Source organism: Spinacia oleracea, chromosome 3 (genome assembly GCF_020520425.1).
Source record: "Spinacia oleracea cultivar Varoflay chromosome 3, BTI_SOV_V1, whole genome shotgun sequence".
In the NCBI taxonomy this organism is placed as follows: domain Eukaryota; kingdom Viridiplantae; phylum Streptophyta; class Magnoliopsida; order Caryophyllales; family Amaranthaceae; genus Spinacia; species Spinacia oleracea.
This window is the reverse complement of record NC_079489.1, coordinates 90,845,461-90,871,552: the sequence shown is the minus strand read 5'-3', so window position 1 is coordinate 90,871,552 and position 26,092 is coordinate 90,845,461. Positions and strand designations below refer to the sequence as shown.

The window sequence follows — 26,092 nt, the reverse complement described above, 5'->3', positions numbered from 1 at the left end:
CCTTATTGATTCAGTACAGAAAATCATCGTCTCTTTTAATTTTTAAACGCAATGTCCAGAATTTATTGGGTTAGCTTGTCCATTAAATAGGTTTAGACATAGGTCCTTTTGTACATGGTCTATTCAGTACACTACTCATTTTTTCTGTATCAGTTGGCACGTTATTCCAATCAAGTGAAATAGATGATTTTTGTTATAGTAATATCTCCAAGTAATTCTTGGTTGTTCAAAGTTTGATAACTAGAGAAACTGGCTTGTTATTTTGAGACAACTTAAAATAAATGGTAGTCTCTATTCTTTAGATGAATCTTATTCTAAGTCTGTTCTTCCACCACTTTAGAAACTACTTGTGAAGCTTTAACCTTTAAGTTCTGCCATTGAAGTAAACATTCTCCAAACGCCGAAACCAGTAACAGTCAGTCAGTCAGTCAGTCAGTCAGTCATGTTCTCATGTACTCCGATCCCTGTCTGTGGTAACTGGTAACTAACTTCAGAATGAATGATTTGAGGCCAGTTTCCATGACTACACAACACAATCCCCCAAATTCACAACTTGCTCTTACCTGTAATCTGCTTCCGTAGTTGTTCTCACTCCTGCTGAATCACTTAATTGCATGCCAAGAGTCTGAGAAACCTGCTTTAAGTCATCTATGGTGATTCTAATCAAACTGAAACACTTTTGGATCATGATAAACAACCTGTACCTAATCAAACTTATATGATTTCTAGTACAGTAACAGTATGTACAGTCAAACTAGGTTTTAGACTTTACTAGGAAATGACAAGAGAACATGAGAAATCATTACTTTAATCAGAATTTTTTGCGTTACATCAGTTTATATATATAATTGCATTGTGTTAAGACAAATTTTCATCAAACAGCAGTGAACTCTGAAAAAACTTCACTGTGTTTTTGGAGAAGCGGTATTGCAGAATGTGGCTTAATCTACTCTATACATTTCTTACAACAAAACTGCCAAATATGTGCGTAAAGAAGTCAGGTATGGACCATTTTACAATTGTGGACATAATTCAATGGTTTTACACTAGAACCCAAGGTGCCAAAAGGCACCTCTTTATCATTTTAATTACTTAACAATAAAAGCATCAACTTACTTACTTGGTATAGTGGATCTACTGTCCCATTTATCCATTACAGAAATTGGAGATGGTGGATGTACCTGATTATTACTCAACAGCTGTGCGTGAACATTTTCGATAGGTGAAGGTGGTAGATTACTAGTTTGTATTTTCACCCTTTCTACAGCCATCTCTTCTTCCTGCAGTGCATCAAAATCAGCACTCTCTATCCTGTTCAAGGACTTAAACACCTCATCCATTGACGGCCTAAACTCTTTATCATGTTGCAAACACTGAAACGCAAGCTCTGCCACCATAGTAGTCATCTTCCTAACCTTGAAATCTGAAGCAAAACCTAGATGTGGGTCAACCAACTCATCAAATGCACACCGTTGGATTCTGTTCATGGCATAGTTAGACAAGTTGATCTCTTGTCTGTGCCTCTCCAAGTCAATTGCAGGCAAAGAAGAAATAAGCTCAATGAGAACAACCCCGAAGCTGTAAACATCACTCTTACCAGTTAGCTGGTAACATTGGTGATATTCCGGGTCAAGATACCCAGGAGTACCCTGTGGTGCTGTTGAGACATGAGTTACATCAGTAGGAAATAATCTAGAAAGCCCGAAATCAGCCACCCTAACTTTAAAGGTGTTATCAAGGAGAATGTTGTTAGTTTTGACATCACGATGAATGATATCAGAAGCATGGAGGTAAGAGAGTGCACTAGCTGTTTCAATAGCAATACCAAGACGAACAGCCCATGTCAGTGATCCAGGTTTTGCCTTTTTACCATGCAAATGATCTGCCACTGTGCCATTTTCAACATACTCATATACAAGTAATAGTTCCCTGCTGTGTTGGGAAGTGCATCCATAAAGAGATACAAGGTGTTGGTGTCTCAAACGTGTCAGTATTTGAACTTCATTCATGAACTGTTCCACCCTTCTGAAGCTCTTTTCATACAACCGTTTTACTGCTACTTCCCTTCCATCTTTTAGCTTTCCTATATATGGTTTAAATATTTTTATTAGCTACTTGACTATTATTAAATTTGAAAACAACTCAAATGAAAACTTAATTACCATAATAAACTGTTCCGAAGCCTCCATCACCGAGCTCTTTAGACTCATTAAAATTATCAGTAGCTTCTAAAAGATCTCTGTAGGAGAAGAGTGGAACGCCAAAGTATATGTTTCCTCTCTCCAGATCTGATGCACTACCGTCAAGGGATACACTCCGAGCCACAAATTTTGAGTCACCAGATCTCAGCTTCTTCAGGTGCCACAAGGCTATAGGTAGTGCTAAAACCAGAAGCATAAATACTCCAATTCCAATTCCAATGCCTGATGTTTGGTGAGTTCATGTGTTAGATTGCAGTATCTACCAGCAAAATTTATGGTACAAAAGTCTACTAGATAGATTCAATCAAAAGAGAAAACCATAGTTACCTAATCCCACTACTTTTCCAGACAGACCCTTCTCTACAAAAGAAATAAATCAACGATCAGTCTTATAACAGGTAAAACCATATACTCTCTACAAATATTGAGATCATGATTAAAACAATGAGAGAAAAGATGTCAAGTTCTGAATTAGGTTGCAACAAATGAAAAAGATTGATCATATTTGTAAGGTCCATAATGTGGCAACCAAGTTAATCTATGAAGTATGAACATGTTACACAGTCTCAAGTTCCCTTACATTGGCAGCTAAATTTGATTGAGCTCAAGTCTTTCACTCAATTATCTCAATTCAACGGTTCAACATATGTTCAACTTGTATAGATTCCTTGCAATTTCTAAAATCAAAGACTAGTCAATTAAATGAACTGTCAATGAAGAATTTTTGTTCTTAGTGTGGTCCAGCCTCCAGTGACTTTCCTACACAGTTACCCACATTATAACAGTGGTTGATCTGGTACTGAGGAAATTGCCTATCATTTTTGCTACTTTTTGCAAAAAATGAACAACCAAACTATAAGACATATTTCGATCACTTTCCCCCCAGGCGAATTGGATTCCTTCAAAAGTTCAAATATACTATACTATCTATCTTTTGATTATAATTTTCTGTCAAATGTAGGAATATATCAGTAAATATGTTAACTTTTAAGCAAAGAAAAACAAAAGGAAATCTCAAAAAATGATCTTTCTCACATGGAAATCTTGAAAACAAATCATTTACTATCCAATGATACTAAGACGGAAATTTCTCCTTGATCATCGCACTTCAAAGCACCCTTAAAAAATCAACTAAGAATTTGAATCAGGGGCTATATATGGGACAGCTTCCCAAGACATAAAAATTGATGATAGTACAACCAAAACTAAAAACTGGCACAGAAAAGTAATTTGTAGCATGAGGTTTAACTATGTGGATATGCAAGCATATCAAGGACTAAAGAAACCCGAAACCTTGAGGAAAACTACCAGATTATAGCATTATTATAAATTGTTAGAGGTACCCTTAAAAGTTACGAGGAATATATTGTTCTACAGATTTGGAGAAAGGGAAACAATACATTTCTACACTGTTTCGGAGTTAAACATGTAGAATTAGCATACTGCATTCTCTTGTGTGATTTGGTGATACAGATTCTCATGCATCAAGATCTTGAATGAGCTGAAATCTTTCTTTAATAGATGAACTTTTATAAGAGAAAGGAAAACAAAAACGCTCTGAGGAAATGCAACCCGTGCATAGGCCAGTGAAAACATGGAGAAGTAAGATAGAGATAGAGACTCACTCGGGCATGTATGAGGGTAAGCACCATGAGGACAGAAACACTGCATTTGTGAACTAGTTTCAATATGATATCCGCATCTCCCTCCACTTTCAGCACAAATGCTACAATTACTAACAACCCAATTCAGCTGAAACCCCTTTCTTATTGCACCATCAATATCAGTATCATTTTTCCTTTCTTTATCATATGGCACTGAAACAAATCTTTCACAGTTGCCAACAAATTTGCTCAAATTCATATGTTCTGCGTTTATGGCAAGAAGATCCACACTTTTATTACCAGAAACGCATGAGGCCTCTTTGTATTGTCCTAAAGATTTTTTGAAATCCTCAGTGCAATCTTGCAACAAGAATGCCTCACCAGGGAAACTAAACTGAAACATTTTCTTATCCAAAGTGAAGTTATGAATATCAGGAGCACAATTGAAACTACTATCAATAAAGGCGGTGTTTACTATATGCAAAGATTGAAATCCATAAAGAATTTCTTGAACAGCATATGTATTATTAGAGAGATTGATGATTGTTTGATTCTTGCTATTACAAGTGACTTCAAAACCCCAGTGGCCACAAAAGGACTTCTGTAGGCCTGGAATATAGAAAGGGTAAGTAATGGTATTGCTTCCACACTCTCTAGGTTCACAGTCTTGAAAATATTGATCCAAGGCCAAAGAACATAATATAAAGAAGGGGGAAATTGAGATGGATAGGTTTATGAGTTTATTGATTAAACCCATTTTTGGATAGGAAAATTGAGTGTGCAATGTAGATAGAAGGAACAAAGTACAGTTTAAAGAGAGATGTAAGAAAGAGAGACTGAGATGGCCTCCAATATATATGGGGGGTTTAAAAATCTTCCGTTTGACTTGTACAAGATTAACTATTCAAACCTGCTCGACTAAGTTTATAAGAACAAGACTTGCCTGACTAAGTTTAATCTGGTCAACAAATGGTTATAGAGATTAAAGAATGTGCTAACTAAGATTATTTACAACTGATTAAGACGCAGTATTTTAGTTATGCAAAAGGACTTGAGTGCCGCTGAAATTTCTACTCAGAAAATACAAAGATACGGCATTAGAAACATAATGACCCTGTCAGGAATTCAGGATTCTGATTAGCACAGATATATTGAATAAACAATATGATGAACCTTCACAGTCAACTGGCCAACTCAGCATGCTGGATTTCCTAACTCATTAGCTAACAGAACTGTCCTAAGTTGGTGCTGAGTGATGCATCAAATCTCCCTAAAGGCTTAGACTGTAAGAGCTCGTGTGGTCACTTCTTTTGTGAAATTTCCAAATGAAAACGGCCAAATTGGTGTCATTAGTAGTGAATTAATATCATTTATTGTCAGAATAGTGCTGAGGACCAAAAAACACTGTATGTCATCTTTAAGAGACATGTTGAAGATTGTGTGCTTCTGTTGCAGGGCCATGAAGATCAGGGTTGCCACAGATATAAAAAGAATAACTGATGTTCAGCTCCCTACACTTTCTTAGGATACATGCTCGCAATACGGATGTAGAGAAACAAGTTTGTGATAACAAAAAGTGAATATTAGTCCCATGTTTGCAGAGGCCGGGTGACAAATGTGAAATGCAAAAGAATTCAAGAAGGACAAAGAGGAAATCGAAAACAGGCAAATACTGAAGAAGTACCAAAACAAAAGTGCATCTAAAAGTGGGTTTCTTTACTTTCAACAACTTAGCAGACGAATCATGCTAAAATTGTCATTTGAAATGCTAAGAATTGTCTGGAAGCTGCAGCAGTAATTGGTGCCGCTGATGACTCCACTTTTCTGTCCACTGAATTAGTTAAGCTATGAACCTATGAGAGTCCCAGCTTGACTGGTTGCTACTTGGTATTAATTAAGAGTTGCAAACTCCCGTTAAGGCACATCTCAATCATAAAAATTCATCTTATGAACAACTCCAAAGACTGTTGGGAAATTCAGCAAGTCTGAAGAACCTAAAAGCTATTTCCTGTCTAGAATATATTGATAACACAAAGAAGATCACAAACTAAACATAAGACTGCATATATGTCTTTAATTCAAGAAAGCCCATATCATACCATACCATACCATACCATACCATCATCCTCTCTTCTAATGTTGTAAGTTGTAACTTCACTTACTATATAATCCATTGCAAGCATACAGTTAACTTAATGGTGATTTTTCCAATGCAAATCTCTAACCTACAAATCCTAATATTATTGCTCAAAAAAGTTTCATGGGAAAGATAGAGAGAAAGATATACTTACTTTGAACATGTGGGACAACAGTCACAACACAATGAAGAGCATGAGTTCTATCAGGGCAGTAACAATTGAACTGAAAATTCTTGGCATCAAATCCACACTGCCCCCCAGTTTTTAAACAGTCGGTGCAATTATAAGCTGTCCAGTTAAGCATCAACCCGTTTCCCAATGTGTCAGTGATTCTACCACCACTCTGACCTTTATCATTGTAAGGCACTGCAATAACCTCTCCATTACAGTTTTCCTTCAAATAACTCAGTCTTGACTCATTCCTATACACAGCTATACCTTTGCATTTCACTCTATTCTCCCTATATTCTCCTTCAACTATTCCTGAGCAATTCGGAAATACAAACATATCATCATGATTAGATGCAAACCCGATCAAATTGTTCTCAAAAGTCAGATTCTTCATCGAATCCAAACAACCACTTCCACCTAAAACATCACCAGCCAAAGCATAGTTTACCACTTCAAACTTCTCAGTTTCATACGAAATGTTTCGTATTACATATGTGTCCCTTGATATATTGAACAAAACCAATCCATCATTCCTGCAGTATACCTCAAAACCAGGATAACCACAATATGATTTTTGCTCATTATTTAAATGAAAAGGATATTTTATGCTTAGATTTCCACAAAACCTCGTTATGCAGTCCCCGAAATGATTCTCTGATAAACAAACCAGAAGATGAAGCTGAAGTAACAGAGTTAGATTGAATAAAGTTGACTTCATTTTGTTTTGATGAATACAATCCAGCACCATTAAAACTTAAAAGGGGTTTACAAAGAAAGAAAGAAAAGAAAAGGTGGTATTTTTAGCAGGTACCAAGAAATATAAAGTTTAAGGAGCCTTTAAGTTTTGACTTTAAATTTTGACTCCATTGTTGTTATTGCTCAAAGTAAGAGTAGTTGATTTTTGTCTAGACTAGATGGGGATGATCAGCAAATGAGCACCATATCTTAGACCGTTGAATTTTTTTTTTGATTTTTTTTTTTTGATAAGTATATAATTAGTAGCTGGTAAATCAAAAATCATGCACAAATTGGTTAATAATTAATGTAATAATGATAAAATGAAGGTAGCTTGGTAGTATTTTTGGGGCTAAAAGAGGAATTAAAATGTAAAATGGTGACATTTTTATTTATTTTAATTAATGATATTATTGGAAAGCCACACCCAATTACCCAAAAGAGAAAAGTCAAGATTTGACAGCTTTGAGAATGGGCTAGTGGGAGTGCAAAGAGTGATCCTGGCCCACGAGAAAAGGATGAACCAGAAACCAATTGGGTTCTCTGGATTAAACATGTGACTTATATGAGACTGTAGCCACTATTATTTTATTTTATTTTATTTTATTTATTTTTCAAAAGTAGCCACCTGTCACTATTAAATTTCTGCACAAAGTAAATATTTTCCAAGAATAAATGATATCATACGTGGCTTATCCGCGTGCCGTAAGTGGTCGTGCTGTTTTCTATATGCTGCCCATCATAACTTTTCTATCAAACAAAAATAAATTTTACTCATGAAGCCGCAGAGGTTTAAGTTTTGAGAATTCTAAGGTGATCCTCCTAGCGAGGACCATCATAGTATTTTTTTTATTTTTTATTTTAATAAATACTCTTTACATTTCTAAATGATGTTTCTATTAGACTATAGTTATCAAACACCTTGGTTTGGTGTTTAGGAGAGAAAAGTGAATAAAAAATAATAAAAGAGTTAGAGAGATAATGAAACCAAAAAAAATTTGGTGTTCATGAACACCAAATGGAAAACCAAAGTCTTGCGTGGAGATATTGACATGTGTCCTATGAGGACCAAAATTATTGGTTATCTATTTTTAAAAAAAAAAATTGCAATGTGATTTATGACATAGATTTGTTGTGTTAAAAATACATACCTATTGCAAATTTACAATGTCCATAAAATAAAAATATTACAACTCAAAAAAAAATTAATTATAAATGTCTTTATTTTTTTATGCTCTACAAATAGACACTAATATTGAGACAAAAAAAATATTTATTTTCTTCTCTCTTGTTTAATTTTTTTGTTGTTAACAAAAACTTAAACAATGGCTAACAACTCATTTTTAAGTATTTTTAATTAAATATTTATTAGCCGATTATAAAATTTAATTAATAAACAATTAATATGTCACTAACTTAATTAATAACGATTAATTATGCCACTAATAATTTGATTATATATACTTATCCATAACAATATCATGAGATATAAATGTAGGTGGGGGGGTATGGGTGATGTAGGAGAGATATGAATTTTTTTTTTTTTTTTTTTTTTTGACAGACACTAAACAAAGCTTAGAAGCTTTCCTGGAGACCAGTTATCCTAGCTTGGATTGCCAGTTTGTGGGCGTCCAGAGTAGCTTGTCTACTAGTAAAATTTATTTTACAGAAGCTAAAGTTATTCCCTAATTTGCGGATATCTTCTATCAGATTTCTCAGGTTTGTTGGCGCTTCTTGGACTGTCTCAATATACCTGATTAGTACCCTGCAGTCCGTGTTGACTATTACCTCCTTATACTCTTTGTCAATCAGCCATTTCAGTAAGTGTAGTATTCCTCTTGCTTCTGCATCTGCTGCCGATGTGCATCTTATGGGCATGCTCATTGTATGTATAGTGGTATTGGTGATATTGTTGTATATCCTCCATCCGATGCCCGCATAGCTCTTGTCTTTGCATTTCTTGTCCATCTTCCATGCACCATCTACATTTGCATATAAAGTGGTCTCCCCAATCTCGTTGTTGCCAATTGAAACAGTATTTTCCTCTTCATTCCTAGTTGATGTTGTTGTTGTTCTTCCACTGCGATCCACTCTATTGTGGGCTGCCTTTTGTGAGGTGTTAGTCCAATGATGGAGAGTTTCTAATATCGTTATTGGGCTGGGTTCTACCCCCCTAAAAATGATCTCGTTCCTGTGCTTCCAAATCGCCCAAAAACCTGCAAAGAAAATGTTAGTTGAATCGTAGTAGGGAGCATCATCTCTTGATAGTTGCCTTATCCAGTTTTTAACCCATTCCTGGATTGTTGTTGTGCTGCCAGCTCTAGTGTTAATGCCAAGTGGGCAAGATTGCCACATTCTTGATGACCATTCACAGTCGCGAAACACATGAGATGCAGTCTCCTCTTCTTTGTTGCAGAACACACAGACGGGATCAACATATATCCCTCTTTGATTGATGTTTGTTTTTGTTGGTAGAGCGTTATTGCAAACTTTCCACATGAAGACTTTCCATTTATGTAGAGTGTTTATTACCCATAACGTCTTCCAAATTTTGCTATCTTCTTGGTATTTCTTATGGTCATCACTTTGACTGACTAGGAAACCATACCCCGTTTTGACCGAGTATTGACCAGACTTTGTGTGTGACCATCTTTGTTCATCATCTTTACCATTCTCAGGGATGTACGAATTCAGTATTCGTTGTGCATCCATTCTTGGGAAATTGTTCCATATAAGGTTCTGGTTCCATTCCCTTTTATTCCAGTCAATCAGGCTTTCTACCTTAGAAAAGTCTTTCCTTACTTGATCATTGGTGTTTGCCTTGAATTTAACCTCCTGATTATCAGCCCATAAGTCTCCCTCAGTGTTGATGTTTCTCCCATTCCCTAGTTTCCATCTCGTTCCTTTATGGAACTCCATTGCTACTTTGCACATTCCTTTGAACCCCCATGACCAGTGTGGCTTGGTTACTCTCTTTCCCCCTGCTTGTAGAGGTAAGGTACCATACTTTGCCTTATACATTCTTGACAGAATGCTCTCTTTCTGCGCCTCACATCTCCAAGCATATTTGTAAAGCATGGCCCTATTGAACATAGCTACATTCCTTATTCCTAGTCCACCCATCCCCTTCGGGTTTTCAAGAATCAATTTATTACGCCAGTGAATTGCGTGCTCCTTCCCTTTAGCTCTCCAAAAAAACTTTTTGATCATGGAGTCTAGTGAATTTGTGATTTTTTTTTGCAGTAGGAAAATGGATAGAATATGGTTACAAAGTGAAGCCAAAATACCATTCATCAAAATCAGTTTACCTGCTTGGGTAAGAGTGGAAGCACTCCACGAAGAGATTCTAGATGTCATTTTATCACATAGGAATTGAAAATCTTTTGTTTTTGAAGTGGAGAAGGAGATTGGTGATCCCAAGTATGTACCTATATCAGATTTCAGAGTGATTTCCATGATGTCTTTCCGTTGTTTTTTTCCTCATTTCCAATATTAGGACTAAAGATGATGGACGACTTTGACAGATTAACCACTTCACCCGAAAGTTCACAAAATTTCTCCAATGTTTTTTTCAAGTTGGTGCAGCCTTCCTTGCCAGCTTGGATAAAAAACAATGCATCATCAGCACAAAATAAGTGCGAAACTGTGGGAGCTCTCCTTGCTTTTTTAATGCCTTTCATAAGATTGTTCTCCTCTAACTCTCTTATTTGTCATGATAGGACCTCCATACATATTATGAACAAGTAGGGTGATAGGGGGTCCCCCTGACGAAGCCCATAACAAGGAACAATTGTGGTAGACGGCTCTCCATTTATTAACACTTGGTATCTTACAGTTGTCACACACTCCATGATCATTCGAATCCAAATCACTGGAAACCCCATTCCGCTTAGAACCTTTTGAAGGAAGTCCCATCTAATACGGTCATAGGCTTTATTCATGTCAATCTTGATTGTGGCAAGTGGTTGCTTCCCTTTCTTTTTCCGTTTGATATGAGTGATTAATTCATGAGCAATTAGTCCTGCATCCCCCATTAATCTTCCTTGGACGAATGCACTTTGATAAGGGCCAATCAATTCGGGCAAGATATGCTTCAGTCTCATTGTAAGACATTTCGATATTATTTTGTACACCACATTGCAGAGACTTATTGGTCTGAATTCGTTGACTGATGTTGGGTTGGCTACCTTTGGGATTAGAGTGATGAATGTGTTATTCCATTCTATAAGAATTTTCTGGTTAGCAAAAAAACTGTGTACCCCTGACAATATATCAGTTGAAATTGGTTCCCATAACTTGTGGAAAACCTCACCTGGCACCCCATCAGGTCCTGGTGATTTGTTGCTTGCAATTGAGAAGGCTGCCATTTTGATTTCTTCATTTGAAAAGGTGGCGTTCAACATTCTGAGGTGTACTGGTTTGAGCTTCATTGCATCCCATTTGATCTCAAAATCCTGAATACATTGTCTTAATTCTGGTTCTTGGTTTGAGGATCTAAACAGCTTCAAAAAATGGTCCGTGAATTGTTTATGGATTCCCGCTTTGTCAAAATTCCATTGATCAGCTTCATCTTTGATAAAAAAAAATTCATTATGTTTCGTTCTTTGTTTTGTTGATCTGTAGAAAAGAGTAGAGGATGAATCTCCCCAAGTGTTCCAGTGTTATACTTTTCTTGTATTTGCAATTACGATGTACTTTAACTTCCTAAGAAATAAGTGTTCTTATTTGGTATCCCTCAATCTTTTGTTAACCAAACTATTGGTGCTTTCTTAGACGTAGGATGGAGTGCAACAAGTAGGAACCAATCCATATCCATATTATTCTCGCGCTTAGTAAGGATCGAACACTAGACTTTTTTTGTTAAAAGTTAAGCTTCCTACCATCAAAGCGAACTACAACCATCGTTATATTTTTATATAAACATATATGTTCTTTTTACAATAAATAACAAATTGAATAAAAGTGAATGAGAAAAAAGGGAATGATTATGTTATTTATAAATGTACAAATTATAATTTTCCTAGATTAAGACTCAAAAACAAAAAACAAAAAATTGGGGTTAATAGAATGTAATAATGAGTAAGAGGGGAAAGGTTGAGTAATTATAGAACAATATACATACACCCTCCACATTTTCTCCTTACATGTGAGGAGAAAGTGTGATAGGACCCATCAATGGGAATAAAAATTCGGATTTTTCATGAAATGCCCCCGAGGTTTGCCTTAATGCACCAAATACCCCTAAACTTTCCAGAATGCACCAAATACCCCCGAGGTTCAAAACAATAACACAAAATGCCCTTAATGAGCATTTTCCGTCCATTCTGTTAAGTCTCCGTTAGCATAAAATTACTTTTTTGCCCTTACTCAACTAATTTCTCTACTAATTCTAATATTAACACTTAATTATATTAATTAAACCCAAAAATTTAATTAACTACTGTTATTTAAAAAAAAATGTTATCAAAAAAAAAAAAAAAAAAACCCAATTTTTTTTTCTGGGCTCTTCTTCTTCACGCAATTTCTGGGCATTCTTCTTCCTTCACGCCATCAATCATCATTGTCATCATCTTCTTCTTTTTCTTCTTATTCCACCATCATCATCCCTAACTAAAACCCTATCTCATTAACTTGCCATTGGTCGGTCTTTTCTCTCTCCTCACCATCACTTTCCTTCATCCCTCCTAAAAAAACCCACCATTTTCTCTCTCCTCAAGCTACAACAATGGTGGATTTACAACCCATTTTATTGCCGAATAACAGCAACATCAGCAACAACACTTCATTAATCTGTGTTTTCAGTGCCACCACCACCACCACCAAACCACCCCCCCGCACTTCCCCCACCGAATTCCTCAGTTCTCCCCACTGCCGCCACCACCAAACCCCCAAACCCCCACCACCAAACCCCCACCTTCCCCCGCACTTCCCCCACGTTACTCACCCCACCGCCGCTGCCACAAACCCCGCTCCACCTTCCTCGTCGTCGGGGTTTCCCTCATTGCTGATATGGGGATCAATTTTGCGACGTTTTCCTCGATTTGCGGTGTTTCCCCTCGATTATTGCAACGAGGATTGCTGATTATTTGAATCCACCATTGCTGATTTGGGGATCAATTTTTTTGTAAGGGTTTGTGTTGTAGATCTGAATTTTAGGAGAGAGGAAAATGGAATTTGTTTGTTTGAGTTTGAGTTGAATCTTTGAAGGGGGGGATAGCAGAAAACTTGTCTGTTCAGGTGAAATAATGGGGTTTGGTGGTGGTTGTTGGTGAAGTTCATGAAAAAGGAAAGAGAAAGAGACAGAGAAAAGATAAAAGATAAAAGGAATAAAAAGAGGGAAAAAAATAATTAATGTTAACGGGGGACTTAACGGAGTTAACGGAAAATAGTCATTTTGGACATTTTGTGTATTTATACTAAACCTCAGGGGTATTTGGTGCATTCTGTAAAGTTTAAGGGTATTTGGTGCATTAAGACAAACCTCAGGGGCATTTCATGAAAAATCCCATAAAAATTCCCCTTAGTGCACGGTGCACAAAAAAATTTCAAAGTAATTAATCAACCAATAATGAAGAAAGGAATTCAACTTTGTTTTGATTTACTAACGTGGGGTTTAAGCATGGGAAGGTTGCTAACTGGCCGTTTATCTTGTGTCACCCCCATAATTCTATGACGACACCATCTATGTAGGCACATATTTACAACAAATAAAATCTGAATAAAATTCAAAACCCGAGATAACGCCCGGGACACCCACTAGTTATAAGCCTAAAATGTCGTGAGGAGTGTCACTTAACTCACTTCCCATGGGCGACATCCCTAAATTAAAGCCTACAATGTCATGAGAAGTGCAACCAAGCGACTATGTACTTAATATGATAGGGAAATAAGGATGTCATGTATTGAATTCCCCAAATTTTGGATCAAAAACACAAACTCTGGTCGATTTAAGAAAAAAGTTCCGGGGAGGTGATGCTCCTGTACATGTTTGGAACAACTTCCAGGGAGGTCGTGATAGTGTACTTGTTTGGCCCTTGTGGCTGTGGCTGTGGCTGTGGCTGCTGCTGCTGGTTTTGTGATGTGTAGCATTTCTAACATATATATCCATTGATGCCAAAACTATGTTTATTGACCTTTTATAAATTTGACAAACATACATTGGGTCATATCAGATCAGTTTGTTTGGTCATTTTCCTATCTTTACCCCTTCCTCACGGCCTCACCTATGCAACCAACTAATTTATGTTACTACTGCTTTGACAGACATATAACTAAAGTTACACACACCGATGTAAGATGTTATAGGCCTACTATTTACGGCTACGGTACCAATTGCCACTTCTGCATTTCAACCTTGACTCCACCTCAGTGCACTTCAGGCCTCACCACAGCCACACTGATTGTATCTTGGGCATTTTAAGTATACTATTACCATATTTACCAAGCACCAACTAGCCAAATAGCAGTTTCGACGACAGTTTCTACTCAGTATCCAAATGCATCTAATCACCAGAACCTCTTCTTAGATGAAACTCCTACCACATCACATGCCCCTCCCATCTTTGACCCTTGCAGTATTATTTGTGCAACACCTATACAAGTACATGAAAATCACCCAAACACACAACTGATGTCCAACATCATTCAATCATACATACAGCATCCTTCAACTTTTAAGACAAACAAGCACAAGCAAAAGCAAAAGCAGAAAAACAATTAAACTAAACATATCTCATCAACTACACTATAATACTACTCTATTTTTATATATGTATATAATATAACAACAAGTCCACACAAAAGCTCTTAAACTCTTGTTACAACCTATCAAATCCCCTACGAAACAATAAACCAGCTAATTTCTGGTAACTGATCATCAGAGCAAGGGATTAAAATGGTAAAAACAGAGCCTGTTTCACATATGCAGATATGTAAAAAAAAACATTAAAAGTTGAAAGTTAAAACAGAAATTTAAAACTAAGCCTGTCCCTTCTGATTGCAAGCCTTGTTTGGCTCACCCATGCCTTTAGCCTTTCTAAACCTACCCTGATCCTATCGCAATCCAGCCGGACCTTAACCTTTCATCTGTACTGGTAGTTAACATCCTTCCTTTCCTTTTCCCCTTTTTCTTTTTCTTTTTTCCTTTTTCTATTTTTTTTTTGTCTTTTCTTGTTTTCTTTTTGTTTTTGTTTTTTTTATCCCACTGATATACAGATGACTTTAACAAGTCAGAGAAAGACTCTAAACTCATCAGCCACCTGAAACCTAAATCAGATGTCAATCTCCTTCAGAAAGACCCATGGTTGGACATTCCTCCATAATGGTAGGCAATGTACAGTAACAGTCTATTTATCAACATTATCTATTACGACAGAAGAACAGGTAGTCAGGGTGATTGACCTGGAGCAGTCTCAACCAACTATCAGCTGCCTGCGAGAGCGAGTTCACTAATTGACGATCACTCCCACTATTTGAGGTCCACAAGGATCCTCTGAATTTGTAAGAAGCAAGACCAAAAACTGGTAAAGAGATCCTTGGAATTCCATCAATCTCACTGGGATAAATCACAACTGGAGATTGAGCGGCAGGAACTCCTGCACATAGATAAAACAGAAAAGCAGGATTCAGTTCAGACGCCACAACGCCCACAAGAAATGGACTGTTTCACACTTTCACCTTAATGAGAACAACATTAAAAAAAAAATCTGATTAAACTCTAGATAAAAAGCCAAGACACATTTGAGCATCAAGTTGATATACTCGGTTACTCGCTTCATCAAAAAGGTATCAATCTGAATTGAGTGGAACTTGTGGGGTGTTTTACAGTAAAAGATATACCGCATGAAATATTTGTACTCCTTCTAATTTGTCCCCAGAAAACTACTGGTTTAGCACTATGGCCTCCACTCTTTTCTCCATCAAATTTTAGGGGTTCCACAGCAAACCAACTCAAAATTCAATCATGGAACTCAGAATTAGAAGATATATTGCTCTACTAAATTGTTTTTTCCCCCTTTCATAGGAGCTATATTTCTCCGTTCAATGTGTACAATGGCCTATACAAATACAAAATCTTTGATAAGATGTTGAATCAGAAGAAGGATTACTTGTTCAAAGCAATAACAAATGCATATTTCATTTCAAATTACACGTAGTATTCTGATTTAAATAAACTCTCGAGACTTTGCAATAAAGCTGCTAAGATCTTTCTTGGATAATCCTTTCTGTTTAGAACTTGTCATTCAAATTTAGGAGGACTTTAGAGCATTGTATTCATGGCCTTCTTCCAAAACACAAATTTATACTTTGATAGAAAGCATGTGTTCTCTAACAAGTAAAATCAGTAATGTACTCCCTCCAAAATTAAATTAAATTTTACAGGTTTATTTCTACCTGGAACTTTGTTGTGAAAAAAAGAATCTACATCTATATATAATGTGTGCTGCCGATACTTCCGCTAACAAGTCACAATTCCCATTCTTTTTCCAACCCAAAACTCCTGACAGATTTATATGCTTGTCTTTAACCCAACTACCCATGGCTATTTCTAAAAAACTTGATCTTCAGGGTTAACAAAAAAGATCAGTCAAACTTTGGGATCATCCAGCTGGTTATTCTGTATATATAGTTATATGGTGTGCCTTAAATGTAGAAAAATTATTTTCTTCGCAGCTTATTAGGAAGTCTTGTATTCTTTAGAAGGTAAGAATCTAAGCACCAGACTAAAAAATCATTATGAAGTTTCAAATTTTGTATTTGAATGTTGTATACAAAAAACTTTTATGTTTTTAAAATATAAAGTGTTACTTTAAGAACTACATATCAATAATTAAAATATAAAAGCGATAATACAAAATTATAATTATAATGTGTGCACTTCAAAGCTTGTATTTATCGATTACCGAATATGCAGCATACATTCAGCAGAAAAACTAATTATATAATGGGTACATGTGCAGAAATATTAACAGTTCCATATTGCCACCGATGGAAGAACCCAACTTCCTTCCATGAGGTTTCTTAACACTGGATCTAAATTTCTACAGGTTTTGGAGTGGTGATCTAGTGTCTAGTTATTTAAGTAACATGTAAGTATACCAGCATGCAAATTACTAAGGGTTTGTTTGTTACAACTTATTTTTACTTATTTCGACTTGCAACAGAAAATTCTATAAAAAATCAGACAATTTTAACACAGATGTAACTTCTGTTCAACACAAATAAGCTTTTTTCGGCAAAATTAAGTTCAGATAACATAGGAATACAATTAATTTAACTTGCTGTTTTCAAATTTTGACAGGGAAACCGCGTCCATATTATCTCCTTAAAGTAAATACAAAATGGATTGTTCTATAATACATGTAAGGATTATAACTCACACAGTTTAGCATTGCCTATCCCCAATAGGCCAATATCCTTATTGTACATGATGACATCATGTAGTGCTACCTTTCTATGTCAATTAAAATGTCATAAAAACATAAATAATAAAAGGGGAGGAGCGGGAACAGAAAGCATGCAACCAAAGGATTACCTCCCATCGGTGTGTTCAGAGAATGATAGGTCAAGAAACAAGCATCTAAATCTTTCAATGTTGGTCCCATAGGTATCCTATATATTGGGTACCTAAAATTCAACACAAACACACATAGGTAAAAATGCATTTTGCATTGCTAAGACAAACAAGGTCGTTGAATTAATAAAGTACCATGCCACAGAAAACCAACTTGAGGCCTGTACGTCACAACTGCGAAGTGACCTTAGCTCCGGGAAACGCGATGCAAGATCAGATATCTATTCGAACATAAAAAAATCAATTAAAAAAGCAATAAAAAATAAGCATGAATAAAATAGGAAAGAATGCATCAGATTCTTTCTCCTCTGGATTATAGAGAAGTAAAACAAAACTAACCTTATCAGCCAAAGGCTCACGACAAAATGGTGGATCGTGTTCAAGATACTCAAACAATAAACTTCTCTGAGGAGTCCCAGAATCAGCCTCGTCACTTGAAAAGCCCTCTTGTAACCCTGTACGCTGGTCTCTCAATATCAATCTGTCCATATTAAGGGAAATATCGCTAGGATGGTTATAATGATTTCGTTGACCCCTTGAGTAAGCTAAACCCCTGTCACGCTCAGAATCACTGCTTCCGTCGCTACTTGAGTCCCTGCAGAAATAGTCTCCATCACTGTCCTCACTTATGCGCCTGCGCCACAAAAAATCATTACAGCATAGTCACACAATTAGGTCAATTCATGGATTACACCAATATATAATGAGGGCGGAAAGGGAGAAGCACTACAAAATACTGTCAAAAAATTAACTGAAATCTTTAAACGAACACTGTAAAGACTAAAGAGTAACAGTTTCCTATTGTGAAAAGGGAGCACAAAAAGGGAAAATATTGCAAAATATCAAACAGGGAGAATAAATCAAGAAGTAAAGTGATAACGTCGTATCCACATTGGCCAAGGAGGTAAGTGGAAAAAGTACCATCAAGATGATGATATAAGATATTATAGAAAATCACCATTAGATTCATTTATAAATACTTTTCAAACCCTATTTCTAAAATAATTTATCAATATATATTAAGGTTAAAACTGGTAAAAGTTAAACCATAAAACCTAGGGTGCCTAAGAAAATGAAACAGAGGGAGTGCATAAATCGCAAATAAATTTAAGCAACTTAAACATCAAAAAAACAAATATATTATGTTGCTTACCCACATGAAGCATATTGACAAGGTTAGGAGCATGAATAAACAAAACATAAATTTCGAGTGAAGGAAATTTACCAAATATTGCAATATTATCACAATGGTTAATTGCAGCATGATAAGCATGCTATTACTACTACAAAGGTTAAGTGACACAACTTCATTTCTGGCTCAGCTATTACCATATCAATGTAATCATTACTGGAATGTTTGATCCATTTAAGACATTAACAAAAGCGGCTGACATGTTCAACATAACATAGAAAGGAATAAAGTGCAAGTACTACAGCATGGTAGAGAAACATTTAACCTCTTTAACTCAACAGCTTGGTATAAAAAACACATGGGGTTCTCTTCCTTACAAACATCAGCATAATCAAATAAGGTCCTTTTCTCTTTAACATAACAAACAGTAAAAATAAGTTTTGATCGATAGTAAAAAGAGGCTTCCATCAGTAAAAAAAAAACTTATTCAGCAAAAGGAGTTTACAAGTAAAAAAGCAGTTTTAATCAGTAAAAATTAAACCAAGTGAAATGTACAGGGGCTAGAAATCAGTTTTTGAATTTCCTAGCAGTTGGGTGGGAGTTGTCGGACTAGTCGACCTTCACTCACGAACAATTAAAACTAGCAAGTGAAACAAAGAATTTAATATTGTACCCACAAGCATATGTCGTTTTGCATTTTACTTACAAATATTTCTTTTTCCTAGAGGCACAGCATATAGGTATCTTGCATTAAAAGAAATCAAAGAAAATCTTCAATGCGGAGAATTATTATTGTCCCATACCCTAATTGAATCGACAAAACTCAAAAGCGTCATCGCAGCATTATATAAAGACACGCAACTACACGTGTCTCGCAGAAAATTTCAGAAACAAGCTTTTATTTCATTCAGTAATTACATTGCCAAAAATGAAATTGATTGCAGAAGAATCAAATTCTAATGTCGTCTCTTCCTTTCCAAATAGATCAAGTAGCCAATTATTCACCAAATAAACCATACACGCGAGTGGCAAAAGAGGAAACCTATCATCAACAGTAGGCAGTAGCACCCATTAAATTGACAGATCCCCCCAAGGTCCTGACACATACACATACATGTGGGCGTAAAAGATATGAAAATACTAGGAAGTAAAAAACAGAACACTAGATCCAACTGTGTTCCCCTCCACTAAGCACGGTGTTATTTGTAATCAGCATAACAAGAGCCTTAACCCAAATTTTTTCTGTAATCAAAATATAAGTATTTTATTTTAGAAGACGTAACTGACTACTTTACTTTATAGATCCAACAGCTATCATCACAGAAGTTCGCTACTAAAATTCCATGCATGGACTTTGAGAATGGAGACTAGACTCAAAAAGAAAAGAAAAAAACTGAAGATTATTCGGGACTTCCGCCATAGCTGCAGTCGCAGAAGTTAGCTACTAAACTTCCATGCATGGGCATGGAAACTAGACTCAAAAAGGAAAAACTAAAGATGGTCCAAGAATTCCGCCATTTAGAATGATGTACCCTAGAAAATGCTTAATCCTGAAACATTTTACTTATCAAGTTGAAGTAACTAGGACCACCAGCTAGTCATACTTTCCCTAGATTAACCTTTGTTCCCACGAGTCCATGACACAAGTGACTCAAAAATGTCTACGCAACATGCACAGTAAAGTGACAAGCAACACCACAAAAGCACAAGACCCTTAAATCACCTATCAAACTAGAACCAGCAAGGAACAGGAATAATACAAACTTCAACCACCAGGTTTATCAAAAGGGTCAAGTCTAAGGGAGTATAACAATAATGTCAATAACAAAAATATGAATGCAACTCCAAGGTAATAGAGTGCAAACTGGCACACTAGAAACAAAACTCAAGCAGTCATTGTAGCTACAAAAATATTTGATTAAAGCACATTACAGCACTACATAAAAAGGATTTAGCAGGGACCATCCACACATAGCAGTCAAGACAGAAGCTCCTGTCAGTTCCTTACTTGAGGCCTAGTTAACCCAAAGCAGTTTGTATGTTCACTACAAACATTCTTTAATATACATAAGAATACAGATAGGGAATAAAGAGAGCAGATACTGGGTCCAGGAACTTAAGATTCGCCACAAACAACACTGTGCCGACTGCCAAGTTATTAGAAAAAGACAAACAAAACATTCAACAGGACAATGTCACATTTTGTAAGTACAAGAAAGGCGGTATGCATAAAATAAGCACATAATCAACAATAAGGAATTTGTAGAAAATCGCATGACATTAAAGATTGTGTTAATAAGGTAAAACTAATCCGAAGCATACCATGATCCGAATCACAATCAAAAATAAGGAAATATATCACCTAAAAGATTCAGATGCCACTGCCATATTAATAGAATCCTATATTCCCATGTATTATAATTTTCAAAGTTACCATCAGAACAATCAAATGAAAGGCCACAGGACAGCAAATATAAAACAAAAATAAATGATCAAATTATTAATATATACAAACACCAACAAGAAAAACAAAATATGGTATATTGATTCCTGATAGAACATAAAATGAACTCCGAGGACGACGTTAGGAAGCATAAAAAGAGTGGTATACCTCGACTTAACGTAAATTTGAATGCCAGACAAGTAAGGCACATAATACTGAACAACAGAATCACTGGCTTCACTGCCATTCAAAACCAAAGGCACCCCAGCACCATAAGCACTCCACTCTTTGAATGAGTCCCACAAGTCACTCAGCATATAGTAGGGCTGGTACTCCACATCACAAGTCCTCCATCCTCTCACTGTAGTCTGTAAAACCCACCATTCACCAACAACCAAAAAAATCCACATTTGATTAATAAAATTTAAAATGGGCCATAAATAATAATCGCATAAAATGAGAATTAAATGGTTGCAACAACCTTGGAGAGATACTGCACATGAACAGAAGGAGTAATAGACTCAAGAAAACGTTCTACATTACTCAAAGGCAATGCCACCGGTTCGAAAGCCGGCAAGGAAGCTTGTTTCGGGGTCTGTTCAGTCCGGTTTTCGGGTTCCTTGCTCCCGGAAATCACAGTTTTCTCCGTACATTGACTTCCTCCTGCTAATCCTCCATTAACAACATCACTCTGAGTTCTTTGAAGTTGAGGGTTCTTCTGGTTTTGATGATGATTTCTTCGGGCTTTCGCTGGAATATAGAACCGATCATCATTTCGACTCCGATTAAACTGTAACCCAGCCCCTAGCATTGTTTTTTTGTTCTTCTTTTTTAAACTAAAACCCCCCTTTTCCAAAAATCCGGACCCAAATCCCCAAACAAAAAACTACAAACCCTAATTAAAAATTCTATAAACCCTAAATAAATCCCTATTCAAACCCAAATTTCACCCTTCTAAATATCCCTTCGATCTACCCAAAATTGAATCGGCTAAAAACCGAAACGATTTTAAGATCGGATTACTCAACCCGATAAAACCAGCAAAATGGTCGACAACAGAAGAAAATCAAAACCCTAGATTTTAATAAAATCGAAGTCAAACGATTAAAAATTGAATTTCTTTTCTTAAATCAATTAAAAAAAAGATGAATTCAGCGACCAGTGATTGAATTGAAGAAAGGGGAGAGAGAAAAGAGGAGTTCATGCAAATTTATAATATTTAGAATTTAGAATATAGAATGATGAAGAAGAAGGAGAATCCGAAATGGCGAAATTTAAAGAGATGGGGAGAATGACAAGGAGAGAGAGGTGAGAGAAAAACGAGAGTAGTGAGTGTGCTGATGAATATAAGGATGGGATTGTGTTTGAATTGCAGAAAAAGACATTTTTTTAATTTAATTTTTAATGTAGCCCGTTTGGATTATTTTCCTTTTACGTAAAAGGGAGTGTCTTGGCATTATCTCTTTTCACACTCTTGTCCGTTTTCAACGTGTAACTCCGTCCACTACTTTACTTATTGCTTCGATGTGTTGGCTATGTTTTACACTTTTACTTTTACTTCTTTTGTTCGTTTTACTCGCAACTTTTGTCATTTTCACGTATATTAATACACAATTTTAATCATTAATATCTTTAAGTTTCTTTAAGCAAAAATTATAAAAAGTTAGTATTTGAAAATACATATTAAGACGAATCTAACAAGATCCCACATGACTATATATTAACTCACGTATAAATTACCAACAATAGTCAAAGTATAATTTGTGAATAGTGTAGAAATCACAAACGTTGCAAGTATCTGTCTTTTTTACTTGCTCTATTTGGGTTAGACAGTAAAATAATAAATATCAAAATTACCCATAGAATAACAAATAAAAGAGAGGAAAAATTTTAGGTAACAATGGCTAAATGTAAAATATGAGTAAAGGCAAAATGGTTATTTAAGTAGTATCCTAATGACCTATTTAAGTTCATCTCAACATGTTAAATTTCATTTCTTTATCTTAAAACAGACTACATATCTGGTAAATTAAGTACTTTGTACTCGGTATGAGTTTACTAACATTACTATAGAGTATTATTTTTTAGGGTTTGATAAGTTAATATTTTTTCTCAACGATTCTACAAATTGTTAGAGACATTTATGGTACTTTGAGCGAGTTTTCAGGAAATAAAATATATCTAACAAAACTGACAGGTAAAGTTGGGTGACGTGAACATTTTAGTTTAGGTATTTTTGTCGGGATGTATTTGATTTTGCAGTTAAGTTCGTTAACATGATTAGCGTAATTAAGGCAACAAGATCTGCAATAATTTTGATATTTAATTAAAAATAAATATTGTTAGAAACCCTACTTGACAAATCCTGGTAAGAAAACGTTCAAGAGTGGGAAACCAAGTTGTTTTCAAGAAAAGGAAAAGAGGTTGGTACTCCTCAAGTCGAGTATACAGTCCATTCCGATATTTTCATGGGGGTTTATAAGCTCCTATCAAATTATTTAGTCGGCCATGACTCAATTTTGGGGATCTCAAAGAATCATCCGTTCTAATTAAGTACAAAATCGGGGATTGAAAGCTTTTCTAAATGTGAAATATTGTTTGTAGCGTTGGTACACAATTACGTTCCTACCCTAATCAAGTTGATAACAATTTGCACATAGGGCATTTAGAGATGCATCTATCTGTATATTAGATTATTTTAGTTGTTTATAAGTTGAATTTTGTAGCATATCCAACATATTTGTCTTTCTTTGCTTGTTTTCTACATAGAGAACTTTCGTCCCTACTTCAGGTCATGCAAAGCGACACATCGGAATTAGGATTTTGTGAAAGAAAGGAACCATAGCCCTGAAAGACCGAGAGTAGCCCCGAAGACCTCAAATTTCTCCCCTCATGATCACATCCATCATCTGGACTCCCCTTAGAAGAAAGGAAAAGAAGATAAGGCTCCTACCAAAATCTATCCAAGGCTTAAAGTCTTACCATGTCCAAAGTAACAAGCCTAAGTCCAAATGAAAGAACAAAAGAAGTGTACCAGGGGCAAGACCTAAGCACGGACGTGTATCCATTGACAACATAAATGCTACTCTTTTGACACAAGAAAGAACCCACATACATTTTTGCTGGACCTATGAGTGGTGATCCCAACACCATGTTGAACCTCAAACCCAAATGTTTACTTCTCTCGTGGTAATGATTGGAGTTTAAGTAGGATTTCATAAAAACAGGACCTAGATTCATTAATTGTAGGTAAAACATATTGACATTAATTTTTTATGCTAGCTAGTGCGCAAGAGCTCTTAGATTAATAAGTAAATCGCTATGTATTGGGTATGAGTCAAGTAGGAGAGTCCTATCTATGCTATGTCGTTGTTATTATATATAAGAGGAATCCCTCTACCCTAGTCCTTGTCTTTCATTATTGTTTTACATCGTTTGTGAATTAAATGACAATTTGTGCAAACTTACACCCCATAACCATTGTTTAATATTGATGATAGCATGTCCGTTGCTGCAAGACGATTGATCCCGGAGAGTTCTTCCCCTTATGTATCCCTTGTATATGTATTTTATTATTAGTGTCATAGGATTAAGTCAACTAGCCTAAAAAAATACTTATTACACCGATAAGCGCTTGAGATAACGACTCTGAAATGCATCTTATCGATGTTGTTTGTGTGAGGATGGGGCTAGTTTATTTTCATGTTATATCTGAATGTGTTAGAGGTAAGGAGTTATAAGAAGACAATGATTATGATTGTTTGGAAGAAGGTCGATGCAAATTTAACAATTGAAGTATCTTCCGGGCTTGGAGCATATGAACATATATGTTGCAAAAAGAAGATGTTTGATGAAAATATGACCCCAATGTGATGTTATTGGAAGAGTGCATAGGTTGTTGGAAGAACTATGGGTAGTTTAATGATCATAAACTCATAACCAGCTCAACAAGGTTCAAGTTTCAAAAACTTGTCTGGTGTTAAAAAAATAAACTCAGCCACATGACAGGCAGAGGAAGGTTGGTCGAATGGTGCATGTGTGGTGATCAATATAAGCAATCAACGGGAAAACTCTTAATTTGGAAATTAATTTTGGAAAAAGATGTGGTTGTAATGACATTAAATTGGAGCTTGATTGCTTTTTATTTCCCCGAACTTGACCTCATCTTAAAGAATATGTTTTCCTTAAGTGGCTCTTTTATTTATTTATTTATTATTTGCAGTGCTATATCAAGATGGAATGAGAATTCCCCGTCAAAAAAAATGGAATGAGAATTGAACAATTCGTCCATCATCTTGCAATAGTTTCGCAGTTTGGTGTAGAATAGATGTGGGAAAATCATTGTTATGTTGAGGTTCTTCCACATGTATTTAAGATTTTTGTCCTTAAATTAATTCACTAGCTTGAATATCACTTAAAAATAATGATGTACTCCCATTCCGAGTTCTATTAAATTTCATTTCATGTGATACCAATGCTTAGGTCTGACTATTAATATCTTGAATTATACATTAGTAAAGATTATAAAAAGTTGACATTTTGGAAATAAATAACGAAACGAATCCAATAAAATTTCACTTGATAAATTTCTTATATACATATCAAGATGCATGGTCAAAGACTTGGAAAGTCATAAGACCTGCAACAAGCTAGAATTTTTTTGCTATCTTCCGAAAATCAAACTCTTTTAGAGCCTTAGGATCAAAAGCATCTTCTGCTGCTTCTGCCCCCCGTGAGAGAGAACTAGCTTCTAAACTCATCCTAAGGCTTTAAACTGAGACCACATAATTCAAGAAAGGCTAAGGTAGTTGATGAAAGATAGATTTGAGTCCATGTTCTTCTCATGAGCCACTTATTTCCCGGAAATAAGAGATCCAAGAGATTGTCTTCCTTTTTCCAAATAAGTCAGCGGTCGTAACAATCACTTTAAGCAGTAGAAGGAACAAAATATGTTCTCCAAGTCCTTCGGCAGTAGAAGATAATTCAACCACACTTGAATTGATGGTATAAAGTCCTCCAACTTTTCACACTTTTGGCTGCGGATTCAATTAGGACCGAGCTAGATCCCAAGGAAGCATTTCAAGAGGGGATTTAT

At 35.8% G+C, this 26,092-nt stretch overlaps 3 protein-coding genes across 5 annotated transcripts; all 3 read right to left on the bottom strand.

The window, feature by feature from the left end:
* Positions 1-779: 779 nt before the first annotated feature.
* On the bottom strand, positions 780-7,092 carry LOC110801043 (LEAF RUST 10 DISEASE-RESISTANCE LOCUS RECEPTOR-LIKE PROTEIN KINASE-like 1.2). 3 transcript variants are annotated; one of them, XM_022006357.2, is made up of 4 exons: positions 6,097-7,091; positions 2,529-2,561; positions 2,163-2,423; positions 780-2,083 (listed from the first exon to the last, which is right to left on the bottom strand). In XM_022006357.2, the coding sequence occupies exons 1-4, from the start codon at positions 6,860-6,862 to the stop codon at positions 1,113-1,115; spliced, it is 2,031 nt and encodes a 676-aa protein (XP_021862049.2). In that variant the 5' UTR covers positions 6,863-7,091; the 3' UTR covers positions 780-1,112. The 3 variants fall into 3 exon arrangements, with proteins under 3 accessions (XP_021862049.2, XP_056696550.1, XP_021862050.2); XM_056840572.1 differs by lacking the exon at positions 6,097-7,091 and adding an exon at positions 3,827-6,076; XM_022006358.2 differs by lacking the exon at positions 2,529-2,561 and having other exon boundaries at positions 6,097-7,092.
* Positions 7,093-8,424: 1,332 nt separating this feature from the next.
* On the bottom strand, positions 8,425-10,305 carry LOC110801071 (uncharacterized). The gene has a single exon (XM_022006389.2). It carries the CDS (start codon positions 10,303-10,305, stop codon positions 8,425-8,427), a length of 1,881 nt encoding a protein of 626 aa, XP_021862081.2.
* A 4,284-nt stretch (positions 10,306-14,589) lies between these two features.
* Positions 14,590-22,358, bottom strand: LOC110801038 (uncharacterized). The gene is made up of 6 exons (XM_022006351.2): positions 21,479-22,358; positions 21,166-21,365; positions 17,762-18,056; positions 17,558-17,643; positions 17,384-17,475; positions 14,590-15,443 (listed from the first exon to the last, which is right to left on the bottom strand). The coding sequence occupies exons 1-6, from the start codon at positions 21,806-21,808 to the stop codon at positions 15,208-15,210; spliced, it is 1,239 nt and encodes a 412-aa protein (XP_021862043.1). The 5' UTR covers positions 21,809-22,358; the 3' UTR covers positions 14,590-15,207.
* Positions 22,359-26,092: the final 3,734 nt, after the last annotated feature.